General features: G+C 35.1%; 1 protein-coding gene across 2 annotated transcripts in view; it reads right to left on the reverse strand.

The window, feature by feature from the left end:
* The window catches only part of ebo (ellipsoid body open), a 63,943-nt gene extending 50,488 nt beyond the window's left edge, over window positions 1-13,455 (reverse strand). Inside the window, exons 1-5 of one of the 2 annotated variants that reach the window (XM_069838838.1) lie at window positions 13,291-13,455; window positions 11,493-11,696; window positions 5,592-5,789; window positions 4,267-4,426; window positions 2,131-2,235 (exon numbers count right to left, since the gene is read on the reverse strand). In XM_069838838.1, the coding sequence (XP_069694939.1) occupies window positions 2,131-2,235; window positions 4,267-4,426; window positions 5,592-5,789; window positions 11,493-11,696; window positions 13,291-13,293 (670 nt within the window). In that variant the 5' untranslated portion in view covers window positions 13,294-13,455. Of the gene's footprint in view, window positions 1-2,130; window positions 2,236-4,266; window positions 4,427-5,591; window positions 5,790-11,492; window positions 11,697-12,880; window positions 13,251-13,290 lie in introns of those variants that run through there. The other variant, XM_069838839.1, reaches the window with a different exon arrangement.
* Window positions 13,456-16,588: the final 3,133 nt, after the last annotated feature.

Below are 16,588 nucleotides of genomic sequence, written 5' to 3' on the forward strand. Positions count from 1 at the left end.
GGAAACAATAATGAGTGATGGAATGGTGGGAAAGTGGATTAGACAGTTTAAGGAAGGTCGTGAAAATGTGCATGATGAGCCGCAGAGCAGCCGACTGTCTGTGGTCATGGATGATTTGGTGGAAGCAAAACTTTGCGAGGACAGACATTTCACAATATCGTTGCTTTCTTCGCATTTTCCACAAATTTCAAGATTAGCCCTCTACAACATTGTGACAGAATGCTTAAGATTTCGGAAATTGTGCTTGCGTGCCAAAAAATCTTTCTGATGAGCATAAGAATAAGCAGTCCACCTCTGCACTGACTTTTCTCATGTGATACGCTGAAGAAGACGATGATTTGCTAATGCATGTCATTACAGGTGATGAGACATGAGTGTCTTACATCACTCCTGAATGATTACCCCCCCCTTTGATTTGATTACCTGGTTGGGTTTTTCCGAGGTTTTCCCCAACCAAAAGGCAAATGCCGGGTAATATTTTGGCGAATCCTCGGATCTCACCTCATCTCACTACATCTCGCCAAAACATTGTAAAAAATTGCACAAAATTGTACAAATTGTAGAAAATTACTAAATTGTAAAACTGTAAAAATTTGTAAAAATTGTAATTGTAATATTGTAAAATTTTGACTTGTTCCACATCTTAAAGCTTCATTGCTCATGTAAGATCTATGGAATAAAATAAATGAATCAATCAATCAATCAATCAAAGCAACAATCCATGGAGTGGAGGCACACAGCATCTCCAGTGAAGAAGAAATTCAAACAGACGATATCCACTTGCAAGATCATGTGCACGGTTTTCTGGGACAGACAAGGTGTTTCGCTTGTTGAATTCTTGCCCAGGAATGCGACAGTCAACAAAAATGTCTATTGTGCGACACTATGAAATCTCCGTCGTGCACTACAGACAAAAGACGTGGAATGTTTTTGCGTGGAACCCTTTTGATTCATTATATTGCCCGACCACACACAGCTAAACAAACTCAAGATCTCGTCACATTTTTTGATTGGGAATCGACCATTCTCCTTACAGTCCTGACTTGGACCCAAGCTATTTTTACCTGTTTCTTCATCTAAAGAAATTACTTTGTGGAAAACATTTCAACGACGATGATGTCGTGAAACAAGAAGTGCAGACTTGACTTTCATCACAGGCGGCATCATTCTTTGACGAAGGCATACAAAATTGGTTTCCCATTATGACAAGTGCCTCAATAACGGTGGAGACTATGTGGAGAAGTAGTGTAAGGTATAAGGTAAGGAATGAATTTTATTTTTTATTTTATTGGGTTATTTTACGATGCTATATCAACATCTCAGGTTATTTAGCATCTGAATGAAATGGTGATAATGCCGGTGAAATGAGTCCGGGGTCCATCACTGAAAGTTACCCAGCATTTGCTCGTATTGGGTTGAGGGAAAACCCCGCAAAAAACCTCAACCAGGTAACTTGTCCCGACCGGGAATCGAACCCGGGCAACCTGGTTTCGCAGCCACACACGCTGACCGTTACTCCACAGGTGTGGCCGTAAGGAATGAAAATAAACTATTTGGATAGTAATGTTATATATATATATATATATATATATATATATATATATATATATCTCGGGACTTACTTTAAAAACACGCTTCATATATTTAAGCAGCTCTAATGTATGCTTGCAGTTTTGTTGATATGCCTTTCTGACATGATGCTCTCGCTATATATGATTATGTTTGAGCCTTCTATCATCATATTTTAAGCTTGTTTCCTTCCCAAACAACCCCAATCCTTGTCTGAAAAGTTTGTGTTATTGTGCATGTCACTTTAAAGCTTGTTCAGTCCGAAGAGCGGTGGATACAAGAACTAGCCCAGTCCTTTCATAGGGCCGTATTCATAGACATTTTTAGCGCGGGCTTCCAGTGGATTATCAGCGTTTTTCGTATTCATAAACCAGTGTTAGCGATAGGATATGATTTGAATTCTGTACTAGTAACCAGTGGATAGCCGGGGCTAGCTTAGTACGCTCATAGCGAGTGCTGCGAAATGTCTATGAATAGCACCCATAAAAATGGGACTGAATGTGTTTTGAAATCATACTTTTCAATTGGGCCGACAATCAGTTAATTGTGCAAGACACTCACCTGTGTGCACTGGTGAAGTGGAATTTGGCTGTCCATGTGTGGGTGATGGCGGTGGGGTTGCTGTCACACTGTGTTTCTGCTTTTGTAAAACATTTTCTAATAATCCTGGAAAAATAGTAAAAAAATGGTTATTAATTTATTAATTAATTTTACTGAACCTCCTGTCTTCTTCCTCTACTCTATTCCTCATATACACTCAACTTCCTAACTTTTCACAGGAAATTCATGTCCCACTATGGCAATCTTCTTCTAACAAATACATGAATTAATAGTTCTAAAAACACACTTTTAATGTGGCAAAGTGTAATATTGCGCTGTGTCACTACAGGTACAATCCTGAGCAGTTCAAAATATTTCATGTAAGCGATAGAATGCAGGGAGATAGCCTATAATGAAAAGAGATTAAGAAGTCCATAACTTTACATGACTTCATGGTTACAGTGAAGGTGATGCTGATGATATTAAAAGGTGGGCAAATTATTAGACTAAGTGTTAGAATATACCAACAGAAGTCTCAATGAATGCTAGAGAGATATTATGAAATGTGGAAGGAATGTGTAACATAAGGGGATTGCTTTGCTAAAAATTGTCATATGTTTGAGTCACTGGTGGAATATAATTAAATATTTATTTACAAGAAATCTTTTCTGTAAAGTTATCCAAATTCATATTCCTCATTTCTAGCAGTGTTTCAAAGTCTCTGTCACGGTATACATGTGATAACTTGTGTTTTATTTTATTGCAGCAAACTTTTACTCTACATTCTAGTATTTCCTAACTGGAAGAAGAGGAAGTACGCGATGTTTGTTACTGAACGAAAAGTATGGTTATAGGGAATTAAATTTATATTTGAAATCTATTCGGAATATGTATTATATGACTTTCTTGTGTTAAATTCTATTGTACCTGGTTCACATGTTTCGACCTATTATGTGTCATCCTCAGAACTGGTCGTTGCTGGTCTTGGCACCTCTTGTTTTGTTTCCTGTGAGGGTGTGTTTGTGTGGTGTAATGTGGAGTCAAAGAGTGTGTGTGTTCTGAAATTAAGTTGTGTTGAGAATTTCATTGGGATGTGTTTTTGTGTGTCTGTATATTTCATATTGTTCTAGTGTGTTTAGTTTCTGGCCTTTTGGTTGGATGTGCAGTATTTCCATGTCTGTGTTGATGTCTCTGTAGATGTGGTTAGCATTTGTGATGTGTTCTGCATATGTGGAGGTGTTTTGTAATTTTGTTATGGCTGTGATGTGTTCTTTGTAACGTGTTTGAAATGATCTGCCTGTCTGTCCTATGTAGAAGTTGTTGCAGGTGTTACATTTGAGTTTGTATACATCTGTGAGGTTGTATTTGTTTGTTTGTTTGTTTGTTTGTGTGTTGAGATGTTTTTGTAGAGTGTTATTTGTTCTGTATGCGATGTTGTAATTTAATTTTTTGAATGAAGTTGCAGTCTTGTGTGTGTTTTTGTTTTCGTATGTTAGTGTGATGTATTTTTTGTGTTCTTGTGTTTGTGTTGTATTCTTACGTTTTTTGTGATTATGTTTTGTCTTACGTATTATGTTGTCTATTATGTTAGAGTTGTATCCGTTTTCTTGTGCTATGTATTTGATTGTGTTTAGCTCTTTGTTGTAATCCTGTTGGTTCATTGGTATGTTGAGTAGTCTGTGTACCATTGTTCGGAATGCAGCTTGTTTGTGTTGGGTGGTTGGATGTGTTGTGTATGTGTGTTGTTGTTGTTGTGGGTTTTCTGTATACTTTGAATGTGTGTTTGTTGTCTACTTTTGTTATTGTGATGTCTAGAAAATTTATGGATTTGTTGTTTTCAATTTCTAATGTGTAGTGTAGCTTTGGGTGTATTTTGTTTATGTGTTGATGCAGGTTTTGGATCTGTCTTTTGTTTCCTTTGTATAGTATTAGTATGTCATCTACGTATCTGTGCCAAGATGTGAAATCTATTTCTTAACAGTAGATTCATTCTAAAAAAATAGAATCTTAATAAAACTAGGCTTACTATCACAATAACAGTACATAAAAAGCAACAGACAACTACAACTTACTTCACCCTGACAAATGAAATGTCTATACAACAAATAGCAAAAATGTCTACATCAGTCACGTTGTGTAAAAGATAATACACGGTACCTGTGAGTATAGTGAACACCTGAGGTATGTGTGCTAGGAGTAGTCGACGTAATTCTTCCTTCCTTGAGACACTCAAATCTTCCCATGGACAAACTAATTCTTCTGAAGCAGTTTGTAAGAAAACAAGGCCCAACACAGTTGTATCTGGAGCCTGAATAAGCTGTTAAACAAACAAAAAAGAAATGTTTAATTTACATAAAATTATATAGCACTACTTTTAAACAATATGAACCACAAACCTACTTGTATAAAACTTCGAACAGCTACAGAAGCGATTTTAAATTTTATTCTTTCACAAAACCCTACATTTTTACCCCCTTTTCAAAAACACTTAAAAACAAAAGTAGGAAAACAACGTAAACTGCAAAAACTTAATGTAATATTTTTTTTATCAAAAAACATTAATTTTCACTCCTTTTTCAAGAGGACACATATAAGCAGCAATAACGTAAACTAACCCAACCTAACCAAAATAGCCACACAAAGACTGAATCAATTTCACAAATTCGTCAAACAATATCAAACATGATGAACCTTACCTTAATAATTCGGAGGATACAGGGCTGCAGCTGCTCTAAAGAATGCACACATTCTCTCTTCCATTAGATATTTACACTCAAACATATATTCTCCCAAATATCCAATGACGCAACCAAATGAAAAACGTCCACAACACTAAGTTTACTACGACCAACTTTCTTGCGTTTCGCATACTTCCGGTATAATCTCCCGCAACGGAAGTTCAAATCCGTCTTATTTACTCTCAATTCATGGCAACACACTTCGAAAGTCATGCAATTATTAATATTACCGTGATTCACGAAATTGTCTCCTCTCTCAACTCTATATAGACAAAAAACGAAATTCTACATCCATTACAACTCACAGCGATAGACCACCTACAAGAGGAGAATAATACACGCAACAACTACGACAAACTACAATCATACAGCCAGCGACTTAGAGAAACTATAGCTCATAACATATAGCTATCACTTAACCACAACCATCTAATCATACCGGAAGATACATCACCCAACAAAAACACACAACACTTCAGCCAATCAAATCACAATACATTAAAAGTTATGCACTCAACAACATAGTCTTCTAAACACGAGAAAAAAAAAACCAAGTTCAATTCTTCATATTTAAAAAAATCTACTCTACCTCAACCGTAAATGACCTACGCATAATATACACGTACTAATAAACGAAAATCAACACTAGACACTACCAAACCACCAAAAATAACAAAATCGCTTCTGTAGCTGTTATGCATAATTACCAAAACTTCGATTTTAAACATTGCTTCTTCACTTTACCTGTAAAATGTTGGTGAAGAAATCTGGATAAAAATGTGGCCAATCTAATCTTGCAATATCTACAACCAATTTGACCAATTTATTTCTAATGAAGTTAGGAGCAGACTGATGGTGTTCCAATGCGAACTGGTAGAGTGTGGCCTTCAGCTGAGCCCGCTCCTCCCACATCAGACCCAGCCATTGTTTTGTGATTAAGGTCTGAAAACAAAAACGAACACGAGCTAAGTACACAAGAAGGGTATCATCATTCACATCATTACAAGACTAATTTATACAACTTCAAGAACAAGAATTAAAACAGAAAATCAATATCCCGAATTTAAAAGAAAACTTACAAATTAAATCAAACCCTTTAACTCTATTAAATATAGAATATAATCTAAATTTAACAGAAGAAATACTGAAATCAAAAGTAAACATTGAAATACTAAAACAATTGTCTTTAGAGACAATTAATATTAGGTACCCTCCACAAAACTGGCTTCATTTATACACCGACGGATCCTTGATCTCCAGAGAACAAGGTGCCGGTGCAGGTGTTACGTGCTGTCTCTTCTCACTTTATAGATCTCTTGGATACGGAACAACAAGTTTTGATGGAAAAATCATTGCAATAAGTGATAGTCTCAGGAATCTTCTATGCCACATCAATAAATTTAAGAATGCAGTTATATTGTCAGACTCCAAAGCAGCTATTCTATCAATAGTCTCTAAACACACACCTTCATCTCAAACAGCAGAAATAACTAAAATGCTCTCTCAATTAATATCACTCAATAAAAGAATTGTATTCCAATGGATACCATCCCATTGTGGAATCCTGGGAAACGAGAATGCGGATGCTTTAGCAAAGAAGGGCAGCACTGCTACTTACAGACCTGTTACTAAATCTACGTATTACTCTGTGAAAAGATTTATTTAATCTACATACTTAGACTTCAACAACAAAATTTGATAACACAATCCCAAGGGAAAAAATGGAACTCTCTGCATCATAATCCACAGTTGATTCCCGATTTACCACGAAAATCGTCTGTAGCTGCATTTAGATTGGCAAGAGGTCATGATTGTTTGGCCAAACACCTGCATAGAATTGGAATATATCAGTCCCCTAACTGCCATTGTGCAACTCAAACCAAGAAATGGATTTGGAACACCTCAAAATCTGTGCTTCAGTGGCCGGCCATGATAATATCTTTGAAAAATATTGGAGTGCAAGAGGTCAAATGACTTTATTGTCAAACACCTGGCATTAGAAAACAACAACAACAACAACTTCAAGAACGAGGACAATTCAGGAGCGTTTTTTCAAAAGCTGACAACTACAGTTTGTGAAAATTGACATTGCAAGTTTTCGTATAGGTTTGACAGCTGAAATGATTTCTTTCTTTACAACTGAAAGTACAGATGTCTTAAAGATGCTTCATTCAACATCTATACAGAGGAAAAACCGTTAAAAATAATTTCAACTTTCAAGTGTAAATGAAAGAAATTAAGTATGTCAAAACTAGAGTTGAGGCAGATGTTTTTTTCTTTAAAAACACTCCTCAATTAGAACTTAACTACACAAGTAGCAATGCTTTAAAATGTTGTGGAACTAGCAGTTACACTATTTCACATAAATTAAATCAAGAAAAAATGAGATAAGGAATGCTTCAGTTTTGAAGTAACGATTTAAATAATGGAATGTTAATAGAAACAGTACATTTGTCATTCACAATAATATGAATATCGTTTCATAAGTTATGGTAATCATGTGGTATCTTCGGAACATATGGCAACATTGTTCAGTATAATATGTTCGAAAACCTGTGTCACACTCTACAGAATGCCACTACCAGATGGTGTCTGTGTGCATTGGTGGCTAGTTAACAACACACGCAAATGTTGGTGCGCTGGCAGCCGTGCTCCAAGATGGATGTATCATAGACACAAAATATTTAATATGAACCAACAGATAGCAGCAAGGAAGAAAACGAGGATTAAACGTTTCACGAAAAGATCACTAACAACCAAACAGTAATTGGAAAAACAGTAATAGTTCGTTAAATATGGAGGATTTCTCAAATAAAAGAGGACTTTAATCCATCTTGAATCTTGCATACACTACTTTTAACACTTAAATATAAATGACTGCTTAAATGGCTAACTTACTAGTGTTAAATTATATAACCACGTGTGGCTTACAGCTGTTTCGGTGCTTCTTCACACCACCATCAGAGCTACTAGATCCCCGGCGTCATCTCGACTTCGCTGCCTGTTGTAGGAATGCGTTTGCGTGTTTAAAAGTATTGAAAACTGGAGTCGAATAGTGTGTGTTCTGAAATTGATCTGTGTGTTGAGGATTTGATTAGGGTGTGTTTTGGTGTTTCTGTATACAGACACCTAAAGACACACCAAAACACACCCTAATCAAATCCTGAACACACAGATCAATTTCAGAACACACACACTATTCGACTCCACTTTTCAACATGCAAACGCACCCCTACAACAGGCAGCAAAGTCGAGATGACGCCGGGGATCTAGCAGGCTCTGATGATGGTGTGAAGGAGCATCGAAACAGCTGTAAGCCACATGTGGTTATATAATTTAACACTAGTAAGTTTGCCATTTAATCAATCATTGAGGACTTTAAGTTTGAATACAGTATTAATTGCTATTTAACATTCCTTTGCCAATTATAAGCTTGGAAAACAATATAGGTGAACTTTGTAATACTGTGGTTTATCACTAGTATAACAAACACATCTAATTCAATATCCTTATGTAAACATAAAATTGCTTACCTGTATATGATAATGTTATGAAAAGTTTCAAACATGAAATGTGAATAAATGAAACCACTTTCTTTTGCTGCCTTGCATTGAAACCAATAGCATCTAATTTAAATTCGTCTGCAGCAAATATTTCCTGTTTATTGCCATTTTCACAAAACAACAACTGAATAGACTACAGTGGACTATAGTGGACTTTATGTTGTCAGCAAACAGCTGGATACATTAAGAAGATTGATCGATTGTCATTTTCAGGAGAACAAACTGATTTAACTAATTTAAATTCGTCTGCAGCAAATATTTCCTTTTGATTGTCATTTTCAGGAGAACAAAGTGATTGAGAAATCGAATTGGAAGTCGAAGTCTATGGTAAAAATTCTATAAAAACCAGACTAATGAGTAGTAAATCACTTTCTCAATGCTAGAATTGTCACAACATAAGGAAATCCATAGATGATATCCTCCTCACACCTTGTACAGACCTAGAAACAAAATTTTGGCCACCTGAATTTTCCAAGTTTCAGTTATAACATAAGTTCCATAAGTAACCATGTGCAGTATGTTATAACTGGAACTCGGAAAATTCAGGAGGCCCAAATTTTGTTCCTGGATCTGTACAGTGATGATGCATAACAAAAGAGCAAGAAAAATATGGCCATTGCACGATACTGCAATGTGTCCATATATTCAGAGATATCTACGATACCCTACAATGAATTACAGTAATTTTTACCAATGAACCTTGTAAGTAACCCAGAAGAATTAAACGACATAGAAACTCGCAAAAGAAAATGAACAAGTAACAGACACCTACATACGTGATACAGCAAACAAAGAAAGCTCTGTGGACAACATCAGACAACAGGTAAAGCACTACATGGCCGCCTAAATACATATTTACATTTTCTCTCGCGTTATTCACATGTACACATATAGAAAACACATATACAGGGTTTATCATAATCTTCGATCAATTAACCTCCTAGAAAATTCGACCAGGTTTTACTTGATCATGCCTCATTAAGTGAAGCAAAACTGGCATGGAGTTCAGAAAAATGACAATAAGTTGTGATGGTTGCAATAAATTTATCAGTCAACAACGAGTGAAGTTAAGGAATATACATCAGTCCCTAAATGATTATCAGGGTTTCAGATGGTTGGTATGACTTTACAAACGAAAGTGAAAAAAGAGCTGTGAAAGTTTCTTATTTTTGTTGTGTCACAGCATCACATTTACAAAATGGCAACTCCTGTGCATAAGTATTTTTCTATATTGTAATTTTTGAAGTGCGATTCTACAGTTTCTGTACAGTGAGCTTTTCGTCGCAATTTATAACTGATCTTCCATCCAATAACATTCGTCAATGTTATAGGCAGTTTGAAAAGACTACATACATCTGTACAGGAAAAAGTTCAGGACATTCACGTGTGACCAACGAAAGAGCCGAGAAAGTGAGAGTGGCTTTCATATGTAGTCCACAGTTCCCCAACCACACATCATGTGATTTCTTTCTGTGGGGGTACATGAAGGACCATATGGGCTATTCCATATGAAATCGATCAGTAAAAAACCTCGCATTTTTTTTATACTCTAATTTTTTCCCTATTCATACAGAGTGCTGAGGAGAGTGCATTTTCAAAATCATACTATCGAAAGTCAAACGGTTTTCGTATTGTTCAGTGACAAATTTAGCGTATTTTATAAAAACAAGCCTCTTTCAGTGCTCAGAACTCTGGAACCATTTACTGTAGAACATCGAACGGGAGCTCATTTTGAAGCTGACATTTGGTAGGTTATGTTAAGAAGTAATCCTTGTTTTTATTGTACACAGAGAGACAGATAATCTGATTTTACTTACTTTTAGGCTTTTTGCCAATTTGTAAAAATGTAAAAAATATTGAGAAAAAACCTTGCATTATTAAGAGGGATTCGGAATTGTTTGCTTAGTGGCTCGGCAATAAGTTTCGAGGGTATTAAATAGATTATTTTCACACGCCTGGACTTGAACGGCGCAGTACCACACGTACTGGCCGAGAGCTGAAGATAAGCGAGCATTGGGCGTCATTTTACTCCTGTGTTTATGAAAACTTGTGATAAAGCTAGCCCAGCTATGCGCTACTAGACGAAACATCACGTGTTTATGTCTCCTGGCCTTGTTTGTCTCGGCTAGCTCCCGCCTCACAGTCAGCTGGTTACTTCACGCGCATACTATTTATTTTCTTTATTTGATATTTTCAATACTTTCTTATCAACATACCATCAGTAAAAAATATGTGTTTATTTGTACTTTCAATGCAGAATCTAACTATATATTTTCAAAATATTTTTTCCTTGGCAAAGGTGTCTTAATGAGGAAAAATCTAAATTTCTCCATTACCATAAAAAGTAAGAAAATCTGTTTATATGTCAATATAAACTTTAATTTCTCAGCATCAAAATAAACCATGATTTTGATCATTGGGTGAAAGGGTTTCGGAGCCACAAAAGTTTAAAGTTGCTAATTTTATGAAAATACGATAAATTTAAATATTTTAAATTTAAACACTATGAAGTTCTGATGCCTCAAACTTTGCAGAAAGCATTGTATCACAGTTATCTACGTACAAAAAAAGTTTTATTGTATTTAGAAATTGTAAGGTCAATTTTCTCTATATTTCGGTCGATTTGAGATGGAATAGCTCATATGTACTTGCCATCGCTACCTGCTGACCTGGCAGAGTTGAGGAGGGGGAATGTTTATCACTACAAACATGCTGAATATTGGCTGAATGTCAGCTGTGAGACAAATGGTGTTCACATTTGAACTCTTATAAGGTACTGTATGAATACTCATTGAGATGCTCTTTATTCCCATGTAAAGTTTGTTCTTATATATTGCAAGTCAGAGCAATTAAACAACTTTGAAAGCCCGATAATCATTTAGGGACATGCTGTACAAAGTCTTAATTGTGTTTCTAGGACCTAGCATTAAAAAGGAGTGAAAAGAACATGCTATGGAAACATTTTATTCTACATGTAGCCAAGTCTGAATGACACTACCTCTCTCTTGTTTATACAGTAGCTATTTCTTAAGAAGAAAAATTAGGAATTAAGAAAGGTGTTGAAAGCATTAGAAAGTCTTACCTCGATGGTTGTCAGGCTATACATGCACACATACTGATTTGTAGAATGTGACATGAAATTTAGGCAGTGTTTCCATGCACCTTGCTGGCTACTAAAGTTGTGCAAAACGCCTTCGATTTCCCTCTTCCTCTCATTGGTTGTACCAGGGGCAAAGAATTCATTCATCAAAGCCTCTAAGGCTGCCAATGATTCTGCATCACTTGCCTAGTAATATAATTTAATGAAAACAATTTGTTTACCAATTCTCAAATAGATTAAGTTATATCTACAGATGTACATTTACCACAACAAAATGTAACCATACTAAGCAATGATGTCAATCTTATGACACTGCCCCATTCTCCAATCTAGTCAACATATATTCTCATAAACACACTACCGATATCCTATAGTCATATAGACCTAAGAAATCATTAAAAATAACTAAAGAAATCTTTAAAAATCAAAATCAAAGTAGCCTATCTGACAGCAAAACTTTTATAAATGCTTACATTTAGCCTATTAAGGAATGATTTTGCACAAACAATTGAAAACTTTCCTCTAAAACTATTCCACCCAAAATGGTGTTATGTAACCATATGTTTCGTTCCTTTAATCCCTCTTTCATAAGGTGGAGAAAAAAACATACCGAGAGAATTTGTTCTGAAAATTAACTTTGGGAAGAAAAAAAAAAAAAAAAAAAAAAAAGAGAGAGAGAGAGAGAGAGAGAGAGAGAGAGAGAGAATAATTTCACTGTTAACTCTTCAGCATTAGGTAGATACATAGGCATACATACATACAGTAAGCTACATACTTTTTAGTAATCTTGTTTGAAATTATAGCCTACCTAGATATAGGTCCACATGTGAAAATGTTCTTTCAGAATCCACTTATACCATGGGTCAATAACTCAGTCTCAAATCTTTTTCGAGATATGAAGCACCAATCTACATTCTACTACAGTATTAAAAGCGACACCGTATATTGTTTTATACTATTTGTTCTTAAAATATTATTAGTCCTATTTTGGTATCCATTTTTACAAAAACGAATTAACCTAAATGAAGACTGTGATCCCAAAACGTGTTAAGTCCATTTTTATGAAAGGATTGGGCTAGTTTTTGTATCCACCGGTCTACGGACTGAGCGAGTTTTCAAGTGACATTCACAATAACACAACCTTCTAAACAAGAATTGGCATTGTTTGGAATAAAACATACTTAAAAAGTTATGTTAAACTAACTTTACATTAATATAGGTATAATATACCGGTACGGTAGTGACAAATTTGAGATAAGGCCTAGATACTGCTTCGCCTACAATCACACATGATTGAGAGTGAAATGTTAAGATAAATGTAGCGGAAAAGGTTATGTACATTTTCTACTTCTAACTTGGACCACACTTACCTAACCTAACAAAAGTGTCCAGTGTAAGTAAGCCTAATTATTGCTCCAATAATTTCAATAAAATACAATTGTATTGCCTATATTTACTAAATAAAACGATCTAAATTACATCCATTTAAATTCTGATACCAAAACTCTCAAACAAGTAACAGTATTGGTAAAAACATGTACTCTTGACACAAACAACCTTGAGATATAAAGTAATACCCACAACACTTGTTAAGCCAGATGTTCGTTAGCAGGACAAAAAAACATCAGTAATCACATCACATGAGCGTTACGGAGAGATCAATTAATTTTTATAGATGAAACTATCACATTTCCAACCCATTAATACACTATATTGTTAGATCATGGTGCATGTTATCGAATTGAAGAGGCACATTTCCTTCATAATGTACTTTACATACCATAATAATTGTTTCATAAGTTCAGTCGGTAGTCTATAATAACTATCTAAACAGTCTGTGATTTTAAATTAAAATAAATACATTTATCACCAAAACGATCAACCAAGTTACTCCCCTTTGCCATTTTGCTTTTGAATGCGGGAGACAACTTGGAAAAATTTAGATAAACAAATGACAAACACGCTCTCACGGCGCGCAACAACGCGCCCAGTTTAAAACTGACATTTGAAGGGATTGGATTTTATTATTATAAATACAAATATTATCCCAGTAGTTACGTGTGTAACTACAATCTATGAAAAACGGTAACGTGAAAAGATATTTTGAGTACTTTAGCAGACCGTTTGTTATTTATTTATACCGTCTTTTTTTATGTTAAATTTATTTGAATTTTACTCGAAAAATTGCGGAAGTTATTACTTAACAGCATAATAATTAGAACTGATACAGACCTAATCGAAATATTTTTATTTTATTCATTAGGAATTTCCCTATGTGCCAGAGACTCGAGGATGGGACATTGTTGTTGTTTAGTAAACTGTCCGACAGTTTGACCCTCACATTTGACACCACTCTGGCATCATTCATGAGGCAACTAAACCAGAAGATAATTGGTTAAAGTGATCAGTTCCTTTTCCCCTACATTACATACATCGCTGACTTAGGTATCCTACAAAGAAAACTCAGCTCGGACTCCTCACGGCGAGCATGCTATACCCCTCTTACCCCCCTGCAGTAGGCGTGAGAGCATGCTGGAAACGGGAGCATACGTCATCTGCGCAAGACAGTCACGCCCGCTGGTTTCTGCGCACTGAGTTTTCCTTGTCGGATGTCTATAGTAACATATTATGTTAATCAGACTTCAGATGCATGCATACAAACAACAGTTCTTCCTCTGACACAAATCATTAAATGAAATGTATATAGCCCTACTGCCTGACAAGAGATAATTGATGTACCTACATATCAGCCAGAACCTCAATCAGAGGGACATTATGACACTTTACAGCTTTTCACAGGTGCTTCCACAGACATAGGTTTTAAATCATACTTACTACGTTAGTAACAATTTGTTCTGTCCCTGCAAAATACCTGTATACAAAGTGAATCATAAGTAATGTCATTAATTTCAGGGGGTTATTGTTTAAGATATTTCTAACAAAAAGTTGGTAGTTTCCTAGTACGGTACCCTAGTTTAATACATTTTGCACGTATTTGCTTCCTTTTCGAGTTAAAAATTGTTTTATAGGAAACGTTTCATAGCATGTTTTGGGAAAGCCGATGATTTAATTCCTAATATCCCCAGTCAATTTGAGATAGCAGTGTATTATGATAATAAATTATTGAAAGAAGTTTAGTTTTGTCCCTTAATTGTACAGAAATTTGATTCAAACAAATGTATTTCTCGTTCTGCAAAGGCATTTTACAATGTTACTTTTAATATGAGTCCTCCAAGTTAGCTCTCTGATAGCATGTCTGTCTCCAGACTAACTGGCCCGGGTTCGATTTCCAGCAGGGTAAAAAATTTTCATATAAAATTTCTACCTCGAGATTAGGAGAGATGGCAATGCACAAGTTCTAATCATTAAATTGTGCACTAATGCGCCTGGGTTAAATCTCAAATCTCTCTGCAGTGCATATGTCACTGTTGATAGTGATTCATCCGTCAGATGGGGACGTTAAGCCTGACAGTCCCCTTGGTGCTTTTTGACAGGAGTAGGTTATGTGCTAGCACCGAGTTTCCCCTTTTCCCTTCCCTACTCTACACATACACATACACTCACCCTAGTGCACGACATAACTCTTCACAGACGCACACCATGCATAACATGGCCTGCCAAATCACGCAAGTTAAGTGGTTAGGCATTAGACACATACACACTTCTAATAAAAAATAACTTTTAATTTAACATTGCAGTAGTTCTTACAGTCGTTAACAATAAAAGGATCATTACCTTTTTTAACTCATTAAATAGAGATTCCCTTTCGTAATACACGATTAGATTAGCAACACCATCATACTTAGGCAGGGCAGATCATATTACAAAGTTTAAATGTAGAAAACAAAGAACGGACGTGACAAAATTTTCCTTTGTTAATTGCACAATAGTAGACTGGAACAGCTTACCTGAGACAATATTTCAGGATGGTCCTCTCAAAATCAATACATTTAAGGAAAGGTTGAGAAGATTAGACTGAAAATGTAATTGTAGGTGCAGTGTAAATGTCTAAATTGTGTCATGTAATTAATTAAGTTGATATGTAATTAAGATGTGTAAATAAATTAAGGTGATATGTAATTAATTAAGATCATATTTAATTAAGTTGATTTGTAATTACTTAAATTGGTAATAGTTGGGTGAAATAGAAGTACTTATAAGTTAGGTTTACTTTTGCTTATTGTTATTATAGAATAGTTTTTATTTATAGTTCTAGGTCTATTGCATCTATTTATTTATAGTTAGAAATAAATTTAGGTTTATTTTATTTTTCTTTTATTGCTGTAATTATTGTAGAATTATATATGGTATTATTGTATATTATATATCACTGCCACCGGGTGTATACCCAATTGTAGTGTTAATAAATACATACATACATGCGAGATTTTAATTCCCCGAGTTATCCACAAGTTTTTACTTTGGTTTCTTCACAACTTTGATTGGAAAACATTAATTGAAATAATTCGTAATTGTAATTAAAAATACATTAAATTTATTGCTATTAATATCAGTGGTACTACATTTTCCCACGATTCATCTTGTAGATATGAATTTAAATGATTAATAGGTTTAGCATTTATGATCCATTATTTAGCTCTTAAATCGATGTTGGAATTTTTCATTGATATTGTACATTACGATCAGACGGGCCAGTCATTATAATGTTCTGTCCAATAGGAATCGAACAACAAAGAACAAAACAAATTGAATTTCTGTCACCACATTATAATTATATATTAATGTAGAGTATCATAACTTTTTAAGCATGTTTTCTTGCAAAACAATGCCAAGCATTGTTTAGAAGCTTGTGGTGTCTTAATTTAAAGCCTGAACAATATAATTCCTTCAAAACCCTCATTCTTCTAATATATCTTTTGCTCTTCTATCACCACAATAACATATAAACAACTGAGTTTTCCAATAGTGTTAGTTACTTGCCGCTTGGGCCACTAGCTATATGCGTGCGCATGTCTGTCTGGCAGGAAAAGTGGCGAAGTTTCCTTACTGTATGAATATCTATAGGTACTGTAGTATGGTACTAATCATTGACTGAAAACAGAATTAACTGCCAGTCA

Source organism: Periplaneta americana, chromosome 11, assembly GCF_040183065.1.
Source record: "Periplaneta americana isolate PAMFEO1 chromosome 11, P.americana_PAMFEO1_priV1, whole genome shotgun sequence".
Taxonomy (NCBI): Eukaryota; Metazoa; Arthropoda; class Insecta; order Blattodea; family Blattidae; genus Periplaneta; species Periplaneta americana.